This window comes from Andrena cerasifolii, chromosome 3, assembly GCF_050908995.1.
Source record: "Andrena cerasifolii isolate SP2316 chromosome 3, iyAndCera1_principal, whole genome shotgun sequence".
Classification (NCBI taxonomy): domain Eukaryota; kingdom Metazoa; phylum Arthropoda; class Insecta; order Hymenoptera; family Andrenidae; genus Andrena; species Andrena cerasifolii.
Window position 1 is genome coordinate 1,054,313 of NC_135120.1, and position 20,659 is coordinate 1,074,971.

Consider the following 20,659-nt stretch of genomic DNA (forward strand, 5'->3'; position numbering starts at 1 on the left):
TTTCGCAGTTGTGCAGTCACGTCGATTCCTTTCGTAGGAGGCTGGTAGTTTATCAAAATCATCTCCTGTTAGAAGAAAATGAATTTCTTTTTCCCCTCAGGTAGCTTAATTTTCGAAGAATTTGGCAATGGGTGTGATTTTGATAATCATTTGCATATTCTTCGATCGGTGATAGATCAGTTCGATGAGCGTTTCTCTGACTTCGATTCGCTGAGAAATGATCTAATTCTCTTTGAGAATTCCCTCACCGCAAAAATCGAGGAACAAGCCCTTGAGCATCAAGAAGAACTGTGCAATCTTCAGCACGACATTTCTTTGAAAACGAGGGAAGAAAAAAGAGTCGAATTCTTCAAAACACTGGAAGAATCGACATACCCCAAACTTAGGAATTTCGCGCTCCGAATTTTCTCCATGTTCCGATCAACGTGTTTGTGCGAATGTTCGTTCTCCAAAATGCGTAGCATTAAGACAGAACAGCGCACACGGCTAAACGATTCCTCGCTCTCAACGATGATACGTACAACGTTGTCCAGCCTCCCTGTTAATATTTTAGATTTGCCCAGCACGTCTAAACGTGCGCGAAAACCTAGTTTTCCCAAACATATTTAAAATTTTGATAGTAAAACGCGTTTTTCCAATCTATTTTTTACCGCGCGACACAGTGGAATAGGCCTACACTGACAAAAAAAACGCATCGATGATAGTACCCCCATGGGTGATGTGGAAATCTATTGATACGGTGTCGCCCCAATGCGCCACGCGCAGTTCATATAGTACGGGCCTGAGGCGCCTCACGAACCTGGGCCGCCGCGTGTACCAAGACGCGCGGCGGGAGAAAGGAGGCGTTGCCTTCGAAAATCGGCTGCTGCGTTCACTTAAATTCCATGCCTGATCTAACCTATAAACAAAGCGCAGGTGACTGCATTCGTGCAAATTGCTTACATATTTGTATATTTGTAATCTTTATTTATTTCTTCTTTGCAGGTTATTTAAAGATTAAAGTACTCTAAGTTCTGATATTTCTGAGCATTAGACTGTTGATTTGACTGCCGATGAAAAACTCAAATCTAGTGATTATGAACTTCAGCCACAAACGCGATATCTCATGCCCTACAGCAGGCTTGGGAATTAAGTGCCCTTTTCGGCCGATTTTCAGAAATAACGCCCTCTATCTCCCGCCGCGCGTCTTGACCCCCGCGACGGCCGTAATGCTCGAGCCACCTCAGGCGCGCGGTGCGTCGACAAAACAAAAACGCATCGACTATCGTGCCCTCTGGGACGATGTGGAAACCTCTTGATATAATAGGGCCCTTTACATGGACGCTCTTGCGCGCCACAGGCCGACGCGCCACGCAAAAGTACGTAAACGCCGGAGTGAACGAAGGAGCGCGCTCCTTCGATATATATTATCGATTTGCGAAAAAATCGCCAAGACACGATCGCAATATACGTTCGCGAAAAGTATACGAATTCCTCGATATACCTGTATTAGGAAATGCATTAGTTCCCAACGCCACCACCCTCACTCTCACCGCAGTACCTCATGGACTGTGTCACAGCGACGCAGATCGACGATCGATCCACCAATCAGCGATGATCGATCCGCCAATCAGCGCGCCTCATCGATGCTTCAGAGGAATTTCGGGGCGACGCGCGGACGGAATCTTGCGTCCATCTTGCGAATCTAATCTCGTTTATCAGGAAATGCGCACGGAATAGCATGTGTTTTGTTCCGTCAGTTTTGTACCGAATCAAACTTATCAAATCACGCGTATCTTGTGTATTACACTCTCAGCTCACTCCCAAATGCACCCCATTTCACCACGGAACATAATCTCTCTCCGGAATCCAACGCGCATAACCGCTAGACTCTCAAACATCCTGGCTTATAGAGGATATCATAAATGCTGTTACTGCAGGGCACACTGAAACATCCGTTTTTACGAGGCTACATTAGTGGACCAATTCTTTTTCATATTCTCTAAAGATTGACAAATGAAACCACAAAGCTGGAAGTAAATATATTTAATGGTTTGGTTTTAAAAAATTCCCAAAGTTTGCATCATTTTTCGCCCGTCAAGGTAGGGAGACCCTTTAAATCGCGTTCAGTTCCTACCGCTTGTAGCGGTTCGCAGAGACTTGGCTGCCAGGCGCGGCGCGCCATTCCGAACTTTCTGCACTGTCGGAAAGTCCACATGTCACGCCGAACCCTTGGTTTCAAGTATCGTTTTCCTTTTGCAAGTATCTTTCTGTCTCTTGTGTACACTTTTCTGGAGTCGAGGTTTGCGCGCGGGTAGTATTTGTCGTGCTTAGTTTACCCAATTCTTGCGCGCCACACTTTGGAACGTGACACACAAGAGCGTGGGTGAAAAATTTGCCCTGCATCACGTGCAATGAGAAGTCTACCCCTTTTCTTCGAAACATCTTGCATACCTATGTGTATTTATTGACTATTAATATTAGTTTTTATATTAAAACAAGCAATGACATAGTAATTATTGCCGTTAATAGTAATAATTATGATCACAACAGTGAATGTTTTAACTGCAACTTCATTTGCCATCGCATTGCCGGGGAAACATGTGGACATTTTTTAATGTACCCTTGTAAAATTTTACAGTCGATATAACTGAGTCATACATCATTTCCATAATTTATAGCACCTTCAGGTCAACCAAATGTAACTTCGTAAAAACAGATGTTTCAGTGTGCCCTACAGTAACAGCATTTATGATATTCTCTATAGGCCAGGTATATCAAGGAATTCCTATACTTTTCGCGAACGTATATCGCAATCGTGTCTTGCCGATCGAGCGCGCTCCTTCCTTCACTCCGGCGTTCGCGTATTTTTGCATGGCGCGCCGGCGTGTGGCCCGCAAGAGCGGACGCAATAGTGATCCTCTTGGGAGTGGTCGGAAACAGTATCGTCGCTGATTAGTTGCCGCCATTTGTGGCAAAAGCGGAAGTACACAGAGAAATAAACTGAAAAAAGAAGGAGACAGAAATACGGATAGAAAGAGATAGATAAACAGGTTATGTTATTTCCGGTTTTGTCACAAATGGCTGCGGTTATACCGATCGCTCCCTGGAGGATCACTAGACGCAAAAGCGTCCGTGTAAGAGGCCGTATTGTCGCCCTAATGTACCACGCGCCGTTCACGTGGTACGGGTCTGAGGAGCTCCGAGCATTACTGCAACCGCGAGGACCAAGACCCGCGGCGGCAAAATGAGAGTGTTGCTTCTGGAAATCGGTCGAAAAGAGCACTTAATTCCCAAGTCTTCCCTGCAGTGATACGGAAAGCGGGAGGGAAGACGTGCCCAACAAGCTGTCACTTATGAAAACCCGAAAACTTACACGAAAAAGAAACGAAATCCTGAAAAATGGAAAAATAATATTCGGAAAAATAAACGTCAACGAGGTGACAAATACATCAACAGTTCAGGTAAATTAGTTCCAAAAGAAGAAACTAAAACACGGTGACTGTAAGTGTAAATTCAAGTGCTTCACAAAGATATGTAGAGGTGACACAGAATCTGTAATGATGCCGTATTACAGCAGCGGGTGGGTTGATCGTGACTCGACCATGCGTGCGAGAGAGTCCAACCGTCGCGTCGTCAGCAGTTGTCAGACTCTCTCGTAGGCACGGTCAAGTCACGGCCAACCCAGCCGCCGCTCGTAGGCAAAGTTATATTGCGCGATCTGTACTCTCTGCATAAAAATGGCAAGAAACATTACATACTGCAAAATTCTGATAGTACTTTGCCCCAAAAATGCAATGTCAATGTTTCTAGAAAAGAGAACTCATTCGCTTATTTTGTTCAATCTAACAACGAATCAGTTGAAGTGTGCATAATTTTTTTTAAAAAGTTTAAAACGTCAGGCACACCTAAATGTGATGAAAGAGGTAAGAAAAACAAGGAGCGCATTGCTAAAAAGGACAAGGACATCCTGAGGAAACATAAAATCATTACCTCGGGCTGAGTCCCACTATTGTCAAGCCAAAAGAAAAAAACAGTATTTATGTAGTAGTCTTAATTTGACAAAGATCTTTACACGAAGAAATGTAAAAAGCAAGACATTGTTCCCTTGAAGCAGTCTATGTACAGATGGATTTTTAATAACGAGTACAACATTGAGTTTTTGGCTCCTAAATCCGACAGATGTGAGTTGTGTGAGGAATATATAATGGCTAAAAAAAGCAAACAGACTGACACATAGATTGAAACAAAAATATGAAAATCATGTGGTTGAAAAAACATTTATGAGATGAAAGAAAAAAAAGACAGAGACAGTAAAACTTTGGTTGTAGGTATGCTTTGATCTCCAAAACGTAATAGCATTACCTGGGGGAAATGTTAGTTGTTTCTTTTATAAACGTAAACTAAACGTTTACAATTTAACTGCCCATGCTTCAGATGAAAATGAAAAGAATGGCTATTGTGCTGTTTGACATGAGGATTTGTGCGGCCGGGCAGGAAACAACATAGCCAGTGCAGTATTAAATATACTTAGAGAAATCTGTGTACATTATTCAAATGCAAAATACCTAATTCTATGGAGTGATAGTTGCGTGCCCCAAAATAGAAACTCCTTTATTTCTTTTGCTATTGCATCGTTTCTAGAAAAGAACTCAAATATTCAGTCTACCACTTTAAAGAATTCAACCCCTGGACATTCAGGTATTCAAGAAGTGGACAACCTCCACTCAAACATTGAAAAAGTTTTAGCACTATAACTGAAGGGTGGTCACCCGTGTCTTTGTTAAAAGTATTACTGGCAGTCAACAAAGAACACCCTTACCACATAGTACAGATGAACTCCAGCGATTTTTTCGATTCTCAATCATCAGCAAAGAATTATGATTATATAAATCAGGCTTGGGAATTAAGTGAACGCGGCGGCTAATTTTCAGAGACAACGCCTTCTTTCTCCCGCCGCGCGTCTTGGCCCCCGAGGCGGCCTAGGTGCTTGGAGCGCCTCAGGCCCGTACCATATGAACCGCGCGTAACGCATTAGGGCGACATTGCATCAATAGATTTCCATAACGTCGCAAAGAGCACGATTTTCGATACGCTTTTGTTTTGTCAACGCGCCTCGTGCGGTTCACGTGGTACGGGTCTGAAGCGCTCCAAGCACCTAGGAAAGACATGGTATGGAAGTGGAAAAGGAGGAAAGTGGAAGAGGTGAAAGAGTACGTATATCTCGGATACAAGGTAGTGAGCAATGGAAGGCAAGGGATCCATGTTAAGGAAAGGGTGAGGAACACAATGGTAGTGATTATATAAGTGTGAGGGCTGGGAAAAAGGTGGTTCAGGGGAGACTGGAGGAGACGGATGTTCTTGTACGATAAGCTGGTGGGGACAGTGCTGCTGTACGAAGCGGAAGTGTGGGTGGAGTGAAAGGAGTGAAATAGAAAGAGTACAGGAAAGGTACATCAGATGGACGCTAGGGCTGGACAGATGCACGCCAGGGTACATAATAAGGGGCGAGACGAAGAGGGGAAACAGAGGGTGAGAAGTGGGAGGGCGGAGGAAATTTCAAAGAGATCTTTATGGGAAATAAGAAGAAAGGAGAGAGGATGCGAAATAGAATGGGTAGGGGAAAGGAGGCAATTTTCGAGTAAGGGGGGTACGCTGTAGAGGAGGTAGAGAGGAGGGTAGCAGGAGGTTAGGAGACTCATCTCAGGCGAAACTGTAGGGAAGGTACTGGATGGCCGAGGAGTAAAAGAGATGTAGGATATGTGAGTGGGAGCAGGAGACATGAGAGCATGTGATGGAGGAGGATGTGTGGAGGGAGAGAGGAAAGGGGGAGGAAAAGGATTGGGTAATTTTAGTGAAAGGATTGGGGGTAGGGGGTGTAGATGTTGGATAGTGTAAGAATGGAAGTGTTGGAGAGAGAGAGGGGGAAGAGGAAGAGGGGTGAGGGGGGGTGTGTGTGGAGCGAACGTGCCGTGGCCAGGTGGCGGCGATGCGGCGGGCAGCAATCGGAGACTCGCTTAGAGTAAGGCTAGTTATAAGTACAATATAAGTAGGATGAGCTAAGACAAGATAATGGATAAGGACGAGAGAAAGAGGTGTTAGGAGGCGGGCCCGTATCCCCGGATAGGAGAAGAGTGAACTAAAGAACATACATACATAAGGGTTAGGGAGATTTTTTTATGAAAATAAGTCCAAACACGGGGTGATTTGGATAATTTTGAGTTATTTTCGTATTTGACGACCGTTCAATCCATCTCATTCCCTCCAACTCTTTCTCACTCGCTGTATTTTATTTTCATCTGCTGTCGTCCATGATTTTGTTGACAGCAGCTAATATTCTAGGATTTGTTTGTTTCTAACATTCCCAACATTTTTTCCTTGGTTTCGTTCACAAATCGCTTATCCCAATCACAGCTTACCTTTGTACGTAGTACATTGTAATTTCTTTTTCTTAAAATAATCGGTAATTATTTATTTCAGGTTTTCCACTTCGATTTCGATGATCCTGAAATATGTTGTTGAGGGCATGATTCTGCTTAACTTTTTCCTATACATATTACCGCCACGCAGCTAGACTTTAGTTTTCGAGATATTCATAAAAATATTTCGATATTTATTCGGAATCAGGTACACCTGTGTTGATGGTTTCCGAGATATCGGTATAAGTATTTAACGGGATTTCGGGGGGAGCGCTAAAGGGTGCGCTGCCCGGGAGGGGGGTACGCGTGTGCAATTATAAAAAATTGTAAAAAAATTGAATTCTTAACAATTTTACACTTGCAGTCCGCGCTACATACAGATATGTATTAGTAGACCTCCCTAATGGAGGGCCCGTCCGCCCTCCCCCCGAATCTAGCTTCATACCTATACCGATATCTCGATACTTACTGAGCCATGATAATACAATCCCACGACACTACTGCCGTTTGTAAACAGCCACAAACGGGAGATTTCACAAGTCTGTTCTGTATTTACATTTATCTCTAACTAATCTAGCAAATTTAATAAAAAAAACTAACTGAAATTACAAAACCAAAGCAAGAAATTTAAAAAAATATTTTTGCGGATATCTTGGATACGAAGGCAGAGCGGGGGTAACATGTATTTTAAAAAGTTGTTCAGAATGCGGAGTTTTACAACATATTTAAATTTTATCAAAATCAACGATGAAAACCTAAATTACCAAATAATGAAGCCTACTTTGAGTTTAGTAGTCTCTTGCCATACGTCCATTTGATTTACGATATTTCGCACTTACGACGGTTACTTAAGAACCAATTAACCAGTTGCGCTATCATTCGATCTGCGGCTGTGAGTGCCAAACCCGAATGAAAAAGAGCATGCATTACATCGGGACGTGCCACACACATCTTTTTTGTTTCTGGAAAAGATAAGAGTGGACGCACGTGACTCGTCCAAATAGCGCAACTGTTTTTACAAAACTTTACACATTGATGGAACCAAAAAAAATTTATAGTCATTCAACAAACTCAAGCAATCAAAAATTGTAAGATTTCTACGACCAAAATAACGTTCCAAGTTTCATTTGAAATAATTAAGTTAAAAATAATTGTTTTTAACTATTATTCTTAGTAATAATTTTTGTATTTACATTTTACATTTTTTAACTTATTATGTTTAGAAAGTGAAACATTGGAAATTCATTTTGTAAGTAAATGATAATATTAACTTACCTTACACGTACCAGAAGTAAGAACAAAGTAGGCATTAACACTTTCTTCACCAAATTGTTCAGCCACATATAATCCAAGAGACCCATAATTATCATATATGTTACGTTTTGTCAAATCTGTCAGTATAGCATGTGCTCTATTTATTTCTTTAAACTGAAACATAATACCATCCAAGAGCTTTAAATTATGTTATGTGTAAGATTTCAATGAATAAAATTCTAATAATACAATAATCAATTTGAATAAGCACAAATACGTAATTTTTATCACTATTATAATCCTAAAAGTAATTTTGTAACTTTTTAAAACATGGTTCTACATTCATTTATAAAATTGTGATAATCTGAGGTCGTCTGAGTTGCATTTTGTGAATATTTTAGTAGACAGATATTTCTTAACAGTTTCTTCGTTTCATTATTGTAGAAAAATACATATCTCATAATGTATTACAATTTACTAAATTTCTATAAAAGTAATGCACGGTATACATTCGTAAAAATTTTCTATTTATTTTTGTGATAAACTGTACCTAAGCATACAAAACGCAACACTCATTGTTAAGAATTAAAGTAGTAGTTTCTTTTGTCTGGAAATATCTATAGTAATGCTAGCTTAAAGGACCCGGCGTTGCTCGGGTTATACTACAGGGTGTCCGCGGGAAGACTGAACAGCTGGATATCTCCTAACGTATTGGAGAGAAAAACAAAATTATATGGAATTGCACGGTTTGAGGGGGCAAATTTATTAGCGCAGACGATTTTTTCCGATTATTATTTTAAAAGATACGATGGTCAAAGTCGGTTTTTTAAATGAAACTATTTTTCTTTTCGAGTTCACTTAATAGTACGTTCCAAGATAAATTCAATAACCTATAATGTATACACCTTATTTCCACTGGTTTTCGAGATATAACGCTTGCAAATTTACTGATTTTCACTGGAAGAAAACCTGCTGGAATAGCAAGCACCGGGGGTGGTCTTGCTCGCGCCACGGGTGACTTGATACAGATACCTACCTGCCAAAGGTTTACGCCAAGAGTAGCAGGCCCAAAGGCTGGACAGTTCTTTTCCGTCACATATGCTAGTTAAGTAGAGCTGTTCGAGTACTCGGAAAAAGCGAGCCGAGTACTTGAAAAAAGCGAGCGGCTCGTAAGAACCGAGTTGCTCGAAGAAAACGGAGAACTCGAATTTTTTCGAGCGGTTCGAAGGGAACCGAGCGGCTCGAATAGGAATGAGAACTTGAATAGAACTGAGAGCTTGAATTTTTGCGAGCGGCTCGAACGAAGAGACCCGAGCGGGCCGAAGGAACCGAGCAGCCCGGGTATGTCGAATAGTTTGAAGCTTGAATGTTTCGAATATTTTAGAATAAATGCTTATGTACCGGATAATGGTTTGTAATAATGTGAGTAATTAAAATGTAAACTGCAAATGAAAATATTCTCCAACTAATGAAAATAATTTTTCGCGTCTGTATGATTTAATAATACTTCTTCTTGCGCTTTCCTTTATTTTTCTTTCTGTTTTGTCTTTTCCGTATGGATTATATTTCTGTCGAGTCACTGTTAACAAAGGCTGTTACCCGTTAAAAGAAAATGAATAAGTATAAATAAAGAATTCGAAGAGACAACATTAAGATTATGGGTTTTTCCACGTGTGTCTAGATGAAATCGGAATGTTTTCAGAATATGACATCTGTGTAGTTTAGAAACAAAGCGAGGTGGCAATTATTGATGTGTCAAAGTTTTTGTTGGGTATCGCCCACTACTGAAGACACTGTAAAATACCTCCTCCCCAATGCTCAGCTTCCCTCACACGGAATACGTCACGCGTGCTTTTGTTTTGATATTGGAGCGCGTGTTTATACTCGAGAGATAAGGGATCTGTTCGAATTTTTAGGGAGGATCACGCGTCGACAGCGGGCTACCCCTTTTCTTCCTGTGTCTCTCCACGAGGCGTATTGACGGTGGATAATACCCTTTAATTACTATATTTGTGGCACCGTTCTCACGTGTGGCGGGGCAGTTCTTTTTTCACCTGGGATGGCAAAGTGCTCTCTTCGCAGGAATTTGCAACCAATAAGCGCCTCCAACAAGGCATCGTTAACTCACCCATTCTTTTCGGCTTCAATGAACAGGGGAATGCCGGCCTCTTAGCCTTCGCCGACGACGTCGTAATCTACGTGGCGGGGAATCGAGTCGATGCGGTCTAGAATAACCTCGACACCCATAATGTAAATAGATTCTACGCGTCCTGAAACCTCAGGCTGAACCCCCAGAAATGTGGAACCATTTTATTCCGCAATCCACTTGCAAGCCTAAACTCCAAAGTGAGAACCGATGCTAAACTATTCCAAATTTTAGCTACGGTCCCCGGCACATGCAATAAGGTCCTGATACTTCACAGGAAGGTTGTCAAATATCTCGGTGTCCATTTGGACTATCTTCTGCGGTGTAACACTCACTTTGACCTCCAGCTAGAGAAAGCACGCAAGGCTTTCAGGGCCAACAGCAGACTCTTCTACAGGGTGTCCCACTATGGAGTGGACAGCGCGATATCTCTTAAAGTATTGTCGATAAAAATATAAAAAAAATAGGGAATTGCATGGTTCGAGGGGCCCATTTATTAGCGCGAACGAATTTTGTTTCCGATTATTATTTTAAAAGATACGATGGTCAAGTTCGGTTTTTCAAATGGAACTATTTTGTTTGAAGACCTGAGTTGATAGTGCGTTCCAAGACAAATTCAATAAGCTTTAATGTATACACTTTATTTCCACTGGTTTTTAAGATATTGCGCTTGCAAATTTACTGATTTTCACTGCAAGAAACCCCTCTGGAATGGCAAAAACCGGGGGCGGTCTTACTGGCGCCACGGGTGGCACTGCCCGTTGAAATGGATACTTACCTGCCAAAGGTCTACGCCAGAAATGGCAGGCCCAAAGGCTGGACAATTCTTTTCCGTCAGAAATGCTACTTAGGTAGGTACATCTGCGGTATCGAGAAGCGCATCGTTACTTTTATTTCGCACTTGCTTCTACGCTCGGATGGCCGGTTCTTTTGGGAGGGATGCAAGTTGGATTGGTTAGGTTAGGAGGAGTGAAAGTTGCTAGACTAAATTTCAACCATAGGGAGCAGATTGTATCAGAACCAATCCAACTTGCATCCCTCCCAAAAGAACCGGCCATCCGAGCGTAGAAGCAAGTGCGAAATAAAAGTAACGATGCGCTTCTCGATACCGCAGATGTACCTACCTAAGTAGCATTTCTGACGGAAAAGAATTGTCCAGCCTTTGGGCCTGCCATTTCTGGCGTAGACCTTTGGCAGGTAAGTATCTATTTCAACGGGCAGTGCCACCCGTGGCGCCAGTAAGACCGCCCCCGGTTTTTGCCATTCCAGAGGGGTTTCTTGCAGTGAAAATCAGTAAATTTGCAAGCGCAATATCTTAAAAACCAGTGGAAATAAAGTGTATACATTAAAGCTTATTGAATTTGTCTTGGAACGCACTATCAACTCAGGTCTTCAAAAAAAATAGTTCCATTTGAAAAACCGAACTTGACCATCGTATCTTTTAAAATAATAATCGGAAACAAAATTCGTTCGCGCTAATAAATGGGCCCCCTCGAACCATGCAATTCCCTATTTTTTTTATATTTTTATCGACAATACTTTAAGAGATATCGCGCTGTCCACTCCTTAGTGGGACACCCTGTATGTACATAATGACAAAGGCGTCTTTTGACATGCACGAACGCCCAAAAACGACTGGTGACTCTGCGGTCCTCCCCATTACCCTTGCCATCAACATAGTTATGCTGTAATATTCAATGGATTGTTCACGAATGCAGATTTTGCATTCGGGACTTTTAGCCCCACTCTACCCTATATGGTCGTTCAGGATAAAACTCATAACTTCTGAACTAATCAATTTTCGATCCAAGTACCCTAATAATTTTTTAACGAGAATATAAAGATGCATCGATTGGTGCACAAAAAAAAGTGATTCCATTAAAAAAATTGAGGCGATCTTGATTTGTTATTGAATAGAAGGTTTTTACCAATATTTACTTTTGCAATTCGTTGTCAACTGAATGCTCACTAACTTTTTATTCGAAACATTTCTTTGTCAAATAATTTTTATGAAGTTTATCGCGTTTAACTACTATTTTAAAACTGAACACAGCAGTCAGGATGAAAACGTCATGGTAGATATCGTATAAACATTTGGAAAAAGCAGATCGAATGTTTAGAACTTAAATTTTTTGCCTCTTGATGCAGAACAAAACCATTTTTCAAAAATTTCTTTGTTTGCCCTTGTTGAACGTGTTTCTAAAAAAATGCGTACAACTAAAAAAGGGACAGATATGTGCAGAAAAAATGTATAATAATGTTGGAGACTGTTGTAGAAATAGTTTCCCACGTAAATCTCAAGACCTGTTTTATCTTCCTCGCGAAAAATTAGGTTAAAGTTTGAAAAACGTATAATTCAGCAATTTAATGAATGTGTAATTTCGAGACAATAAACCTGTTTAAAGTATGTACAACCAATGGTTTCGTAATAAAAATCACGAGTACCTAACCTTCAATTGAATAATCCATTGAAAGTTATTTTTATTTACGCTAACACTTCATGATCACAGTTGGACCAAGAGACCCGCTTTTTACCTTTGGAGCTTGATACCGGTAAGTTCCTGACGTTGAAATGGCATTGACCTGACATTTTACGGAAATTTGAGGTTTCCTCTTCCGGTAGAGACCGTCAGTTTTTGAATCAGAAGGTTCGTTGGTCAGTGGCAACCGTTACAAAAACATCGTTTTTGAGCGTGGGTCGTTCGGACCCATGTGTGACGAACGCGTAAATTTAATTTAAAAAAATGAAAATTTTTTATTCTAGTCTAACTCGAGAAATTTACTTCAATAAAATGTAATGTGTATGGCTGTGACAATATTTTTTTCCCCAAGTTATATGTGTGTATAATGAGTACGAACACAGAATGTATATGTATGTCGAATGCGCGGAAGAAGGCTAGATTCAATTCTTTTCATTGTTAAATTATTTTCTTATGAATAAAAATAATAATAATCATTTAATAATAATAAGAATCATTATAATAATAATAAATAGTTATTTCTCTAAATTAAACGTATTTTGTGCTCCACAATTGACCATCTTCAGATCTCAAAATAAATACATTCTTTGAAGCGCACACTATGAAACTGTATATTTTCTAAAAGGACTATATCTTATTATAATATAAAAAAAGGTGTGATTGTTTTAGTAAAAAAAAACTCATTTTTCAGGACTTTACATAAGAATGAGTAGTAGAATTAACATTCTTACTAAAACGCGACTATTCCATATTCTACAATGTTCAATATGGGTATTATATTTTTTGGGACTCGATTGGACTGATACAGTTCATACAGTAACTGTTTAAAAATTCCGCCGGGTCCATTGGACTCACTATGATCACCACGGAACTTTACAGAAGTGTGGCCACGACGGGTTAACTTTGATGTGTATGTAGCGTTTAGATAAAGGGTCATCCGTTAAAACTGCAACCTACGCGCGCGCGAACAGACCAAAATGGCAACACCGCCTCACGAACACATTCCACTACAACCATTCACCGGCCCGGCGTTCGGAGGGCTGCCAGCGATCGCTGGGCAGCAGCGGTGCCCGAACATCGAAAATTTTAGGATGGTCTCTTGCAAATTAACGTCGCAAAGAACTGTGCAGAATTTCCTGGCCCAGGTAGGCGGGCCACGCGCTCCGCTTTTATGATCGGTTTACCACTCGCACCCCAGATTACTGTAATGAGGTTTGAAAACAATCTTGACTGATCTCGTACCCGTCTTAATTTAAAAAATGTTAGCTGCGACACGGTTGACCGTGGCACTATACCCCTATACGGAGAGATTTTTCGCCACCTGCGTGTAAAAGTCACAATACTGGCGCATCGTTCCAAAAAATTACATTAACGGAAGCCGGTATAGACGTGGCGTTAAGTAGCTAAGAGATTAAAACATTCAGGCACAAAAATTGTAAAAAAAATTCAAATACCGCTACAATCAAAGACACGTCCCATTAGTTACTCGTTACGTCCGATCTATGCATGCACTGCATTAAGGATAAAATTATAAAAAAGAAAACCAGAACAATAGATTCTGAGGTTTGCAGAACTAACACATAATTGAATAAAATTTTAATTTCTCAATTTATGAAAGTAATGATACAGAAACAACTAGCCTATTGTTTATCAACACCATGAATTTTAAAGAGCATTAAATATAGTATCAAATAAATAGTTTGCAAAAGCTTTTCACAACAATTATGGTTAAAAAATTAATAAAAGAAAAATTAAGTAAATGTAAAATATTTTAAATTATCCATCATTAAGAGGGAATAATTTTTCCTCATTACTCGGCGCAAATTGCATTCCGATATCTTTTATACTTCAACTGTTATACGAAAGAGGCCCCAAATTCTTCAACCCGGGCCGGAAAATTTCAAATAGTTTTTCGCGACGTTAAATTGAAAGAGACCATCCTCAAATTTTCGAAGCTCGGGCATCACTGTTGTCCAGCGGTCGCTGGCAACCCTCCGGACGCCGGGCCGGTGAATGGTTGTACTGGAATGCGTCCGTGAGGCGGTGTTGCCATTTTCGTCTGTTCGCACGCGCGTAGGTTGTAGTTTTAACGGATGACACATGTTACAGATCATCGCAAAAGGATTGATTTTTAGATTTTTTTCCAGTCGCATCGAAGGAACGGCTCACCCACATAGCGAGAACAACTGTAGTTGTGCATCCCTATCCTTTACACCACCATGAGTGCTGTCGTTTTTGCCACTAAAGGTGTCAAGTAGTTAGAAGACGCAAGACAAGTTGGTCATAAATGTAGAGTGTCCCATACATATTTCGAAGCGTTGGAAGTCTCAATACAGAAATAGATACAGATAGAAGTTCATGATAAAGTCAACAGTATGGTCCTTATGCGGAAAAATGGCATTAGGCGTGTTCGGTTCGGCGTTCGGCTCAGATATGGACGCGGCCTGAGGGGATGTTTTTGTTGGAGCTGCGATAAACGATCAGGGCGGTGATTAGAGAGAAGTGTAGAAATACATTCTATAGTTTTACAATGGAAGTGTTTACATTGAAGCAGCGAGCAGAACTACGCTTACTGAATAATCAACGATACAAGCGTCGAGAACCAAACATTACTTTTTCTTCGCTGTTATCGCGGTGCTCATCATTGATAAATAACATTATAAACGATGAATATAGACAAAACAATAAGCGAAGTATATATTAGATCTCCTTTATGGGATTAGAAAGATACAAAGCACCGTAACAAATTTGTTTTAGATAAGTTATGGAATGAAGTAGCCGTTACATTAAATATAACACAACATTTACGTTTAGTGTGTAGACTTTTTCCGATTTACGATTTTGCGGAACTTGAAGATAATAATAATTCTTCCTCAGAATCACTCATGTTTAAGTGGTTCATTTTTTATTACCACAGCTCCACTATGAACACACCAAAGAAAGATATTGTTGAACAGCGTTTATTCCGTCTGATGACACTCTAGCTTCTATCGCTGCTCCAACGTAAACGTAAGTACCTACTTCAACGCATTCACCGAGCCACGGTGAGTCACGGTAACATGATGCTTGAAAAGAAACAAGAACAGTTTCGCAGAATGAAAAAACGACACAAAACGAGTTATTCCAAAACTGGAAGGTTTCTTATATGATCTAGAAACAGCTGATTAGTCAGTAATTATGTAAACATATGTCCAAAAAGAAAAAAATGTGAAACTAAAAATGTTTTCCAAAACTACATTTTTTGGGCCAGTACCCCTCACAAATCTGACACTAATGACACTATTCTTTACGAAATTTTTGACATGTATAAGGCAAATGTATACTTGTATTGCCAGAGCTGCAAATACCATGATATCTACAGATGTTTTTTCTATTTAAGAAAATATTTCACTTTTTGGTTGAAACTCAGGCCATTTCACTTTAAAGTGCCATCATTTTAAAAGTATTCAATGTTTTTCTTCCATTGTATTTGTGACAATAGCTATCTTCCATTGTATTTCTGACAATAGCTTATTCTGAACATAAAAATTTACTACATTTTTTCTGTTCGATTAACCCAATTTAAAAAAAAAAACAGTAATATCAGGAGTGCCTGTATTTTTATGTAATCATAAGCCTACTGGTTACTATAGCTCCTCAACGAATTAACATTTCCCTATGAAAGGAATATGTTTTCTTAAAATATCTAAAAATAAGTTTGCAAAGTTCATCCGTCTTACAGTTTCCCAATTTAATCAGACCCTTGGTGTCAAATTGACACGATGGTAAAAAAACAATATAATGAAAAGATAAATATTAGAAAATTGACTTTGGAATTTTTTTATTGAATTTAAAAGATGAAATTTCTGTATATTCAGACATACCATTGTTCACATCGTTCACAAATAATATAGCTATGTGCAGGGCATACTGCTTTTTGACATGTATCGCAACGTGTACTGGGTAAATATGCGTTTGTGTCAAACCGAAACAAGGGATGGATGAGGGTGAAAAAATCCATTGCTAAAAGTACATAGCTGACCAAAAGGTACAGTGAGTGAAAAAAGTATTTGTACACCTAGTTTTTTTGCAATAACTTTATACAAACAAGTGATACACTAACAAAAACTATTTCCATTAATAGTGTACTATGTACAGAGGTAATGTACAAATTAACAACTTTTTATAATAGGTTACAAAAAAATAATGCCATAAAAACAAAAACTTAGAAGTGAAAAAAATATTTGTACACTTACAATTATGGTAGAAAGCATATGATTATTTAAGTTGTACATTATAATTAATATTTTGTATGCATCCCCTTTGCTTGAATAATTGCTTGTAGTCTTCTTCGCATAGATTCTACCAGCTTCTGGGTTATTTCCCTTGACTGTCTTGGCCACTCTCCTAGAATCACTCGTTGTTTTTCTTTTCCTTACTTCTACATCCAACAAGTGCCATAAATTTTCTATAGGATTAATATCGAATGATTGTGGTGGTGTAATCAATTGTTTGGGAACATTGTATAACAACCATTCTCTGTTTTTTTTAGCGGTATGCTTTGGGTCGTTGTCTTGTTGGAAATAGTAAGTTTAACTTAGGCCCAATTTAATTTTTTTTTTTCATTGCATTCATTGTTCCCTCGATATTTCCAACACTACTGTACGCCGTACAGCCCCACGATGATTCACGTGTCCACCGCCGTGCTTAACAGTTGGTATGATTCTTTTGTTGAAATTCAGTATTGGCTTTTCTCCAGACGAATTTCTTCCCATCTGAGCCAAAAATATTGAACTTTCGTCTGAGAAGATAACACGTTTCCAAAATTCGATTGGTTTATTTACGTAGGTTTTAGCGAAACCTAGCCGTTTTTCTCTGTTCGCATTATTGATGAATAATATTCCTTTCTCGCAGCTCTGCCATATATTTCAGCAGAATGCAAAACATTTCTAATAGTTTGGGGACACACATTCTTCCCTGATATCGAGCACTTACAAATGGATATTTTGTAGCTTCTTTAATAATACTCCGACGCTCTCTAATTGTAAGTATCTTCGGCCGACATGACCGTGGCTAGTTGTAAAGTTTAGATTTAATGTTTTGCCAATTTTTCTATAACTTTCTCACGTTTTCGACGAAAAATAACACGGTCTCGCACGGATACGGGTATTTCATTTTTCTTCACTGTCATGGCTTCTGTATGAAGTTCGAAGACGCACTACCGCCATAAGCAGACCAAGACCACTATGTAAAAAAACACTTATTTACGTTCTGATCAGGATTAACCAGTAGAATCATAAGTGTAGAAATACTTTTTGGACTTCCAAATTCTTGTTTTTATGGCATTATTTTTTTTAAACGTATCATGAAAAATTGTTAATTTGCACATTACCTCTGTACATAGTACACTATTAATTGAAAGAGTTTTTGTTAGTGTGTCACGTGTTTGTATAAAATTATTGCAAAGAAACTACATGTACAAATACTTTTTTGACGCACTGTACATAAAAAATGTTATTCATTAGTGCTCTACTCCATCAGACACCCTTATTTAAGGTCGGGGCATACATATCAGTTCCATGCCAGCGTGCCAGTCGTAAGAAGAAGAGATCCTCTACGACTCTTTTCTACTTATTACTGGCACACCGGCATGGAACTGACCCGAAACTGATATGTGTGCCCAGACTTTTATTAGTGATTCCTGATTTAACATATAATATTCATTACAAAAATCTTTTCAAATTAAGATAAACATATTGGATGATAATTTTTTATTAAGAATAAAATTAAAGTAAAATAGTACTAAAATATAATTCTACCTCTCCTTAATTTCTTAGAAATGAACACATAATTACAATTAAAACACAACACGAAGCGTGTTTACAATGCATAATAGAATATCAGCCAGGTGTAGAATCTATAGCATCTTAAATCTACCTTGAATTACATCTTATCTAATATAAAATGTACTGCAAAGTATCTAATACTTTAGACATAAATTAAGAAATATTGAAGTGTTTAGTACAAAAGCAATGTATAAACAAACCTGCAATCATAATAATTTTTATTAGAAGTCGAAATAAATTTCAGATTTATCTCTTACTACAATGACTTACTTTGATCTGCTAAGCATAGTAATAAAAAAGTTAAAAATTAACTAGATTTCTTGAAAGATAAAACCAAACAACTGAATTAGCTCCACATTAATATATAATTTGCTTTAATGTAAATACGAATAGATATTTCAATAGATATTTATTACCTTTTCTGCAGCCTCTGGATTATTTGGATTTTTGTCAGGATGATATTTTAATGCTAATTTTCTATAAGTCTTCTTAATTTCTTCTGGAGTTGCAGTTTTTGGAATCTCCAAAATCTGATACAGGGAATCTCCCGCCGTACTGAAACGAATGAAATATTAAAAACTTATTTAGTTAAATTAAACCTTCCTTTTAGATCTTTAAGTCTAATTTCATTTTATGTACAGAGGTGCCTTGTTAGCTGACCATATGTGGTCACCTCTCCAGAGACGCAGAGTTCTAAAAATTTCAGTTAGCGATTTAATAAATATTCTGTGCAAGTTAGCTACCAATGCCCGGCATGAACTAGCGAAGTCTTAAGTTGGTAGGTTGTTAAAACAAACATGCTTAGGTAGTTCCAAGAATTGATGGGGACAGCAATGGTCAGCTACCGAGGCAGAAATCTGGTCAGCTATATTCTTCCATTTCAGCAAAAAATACTCAACAAATTTGATAAATTTGTATCGAAGTGACCAGGTTTTTAAAAATATGATATGCTTAACAGACATGAAATACGTTAATTACAGTTTTTTAAATTTATAAACTAGTATTTCGTATATTAAGATGACTAAAGAATCAGTAAACTAACCTAATATTTCACAACTTATTCCGCCTAAAAATGTCATGTCAATTGTCAAATAAAATGATTTATATACCTTCCATTAACAGACAATATATTACGGTAAAAATAAAGAATACAAGGAAATAAAATGGAAATGAAGTAGAAATTTTAACCTAGCAATTTTCTAATTTTGTAAAATCTTGTAACTTTCGAAACATGTTTACTAATGTTTGCAAAAATATATTTATGTTGTTCATTATTATAATGAAAAAATGTATTTTTTCATAAAAGATAATCCCTGAAACCGTGAAAATATTCAAAAGGTAGTGGTAAAATACTCACGACATTTTTCTTTTGTCCATGTTTAAGGAAGTACCGATTTTTGCCGTATTACAGGTACATGGTTTTCGTTATCAAATGCAAGCAACTTCTTGTGCAGATTTCCTTTCGTGAGATGGCAAAGGAACCGATTCAATATCTTAGTACCGAAAGTGGCCACAGTTGCACCAAACTGGCGCTATTGAAAAATAGATTGTCCGGAGCAGGGGTGGGCACTCCCCATGGGCGGTATTTTCAGTCGTTGCTTAAGCATGCGCTTAAGCATGTCTTAACAAAGTTCACCTTATTCGATTAAGACTTCGTGTATTTTCAGTCCGAACTTAAGATTTGCATAGTAAAGAAGATGGTGCTTAAGACTTGCTTAGCCAAGCAAATGCTTAAAAATTTTACATTATGTTCGGCAATTTCCGGAAAGTTACTAGCGTTGTACCCAATAGTGTTGGCTATTGAACCGTGATTTGTGAATCACGAATGATCCGATCACGCTCATTCCCAATCACGGTGATTTTTCACAGTGATCCGTGATTTTCGTGATCGCTTCTGATGGGTGAAGGCAGAACAGTGATTCGCGATTTTCGTGATCTGATTGGTGCAGGCAGAACAATGATTCGCGATTTTCGTGATCTGATTGGTGGAAAGCATAACTGCTCTTTGCATGCGCCACATAACCCCAATTTCTAATTTCTCTTGAAACATTCTCAACTCCACCCTGTGCTTATAGAACCTCGTTGTATATTTTGAACCAATGTTGTTGTGAAGTTAGGAGTAGATGGTAAGATGGCGTCTATGGTAGAGACTGTTGCGGTTTCCGCTGGTTAAATATATGTGATTGCGTGAAGTTAGCTATATGACATAGAGATATCGAAACTAGATGTAGAGCGAAATTCAAAATCCTTTGTAGCGGAAAGATTTATTGTAGGCATGCGGGTTTGAAACGAACAACACATCTGGAAGGTTTTAAGCGAGATTGGAACGGGGACGAGGAAGAGTTTATTGCCAGGACTCGTAAACACGTAGAGCGCGTTGTGCTTCTCAAGGATTTTTTCCATACCAGCTTTTCGAACGTGCTCATACAATATTAATAGGATACCTGAACTCGAAGGCGTACGAGAATCTGCGATAGCATTCAGTAATTTTCAAAACTACAGTTAGGCCAAGCGAGGATAATAAATAGCTTAACTTTTCCTTCCACATCTGCGAGC

General features: G+C 38.8%; 1 protein-coding gene across 2 annotated transcripts in view; it reads right to left on the reverse strand.

The window, feature by feature from the left end:
• Positions 1-19,613, reverse strand: part of LOC143367054 (dnaJ homolog subfamily C member 5) — a 357,446-nt gene extending 337,833 nt beyond the window's left edge. Inside the window, exons 1-3 of one of the 2 annotated variants that reach the window (XM_076808670.1) lie at positions 19,461-19,613; positions 18,520-18,658; positions 7,674-7,826 (exon numbers count right to left, since the gene is read on the reverse strand). In XM_076808670.1, the coding sequence (XP_076664785.1) occupies positions 7,674-7,826; positions 18,520-18,658; positions 19,461-19,480 (312 nt within the window). In that variant the 5' untranslated portion in view covers positions 19,481-19,613. The remainder of the gene's footprint in view (positions 1-7,673; positions 7,827-18,519; positions 18,659-19,460) is intronic. The other variant, XM_076808671.1, reaches the window with a different exon arrangement.
• Positions 19,614-20,659: the final 1,046 nt, after the last annotated feature.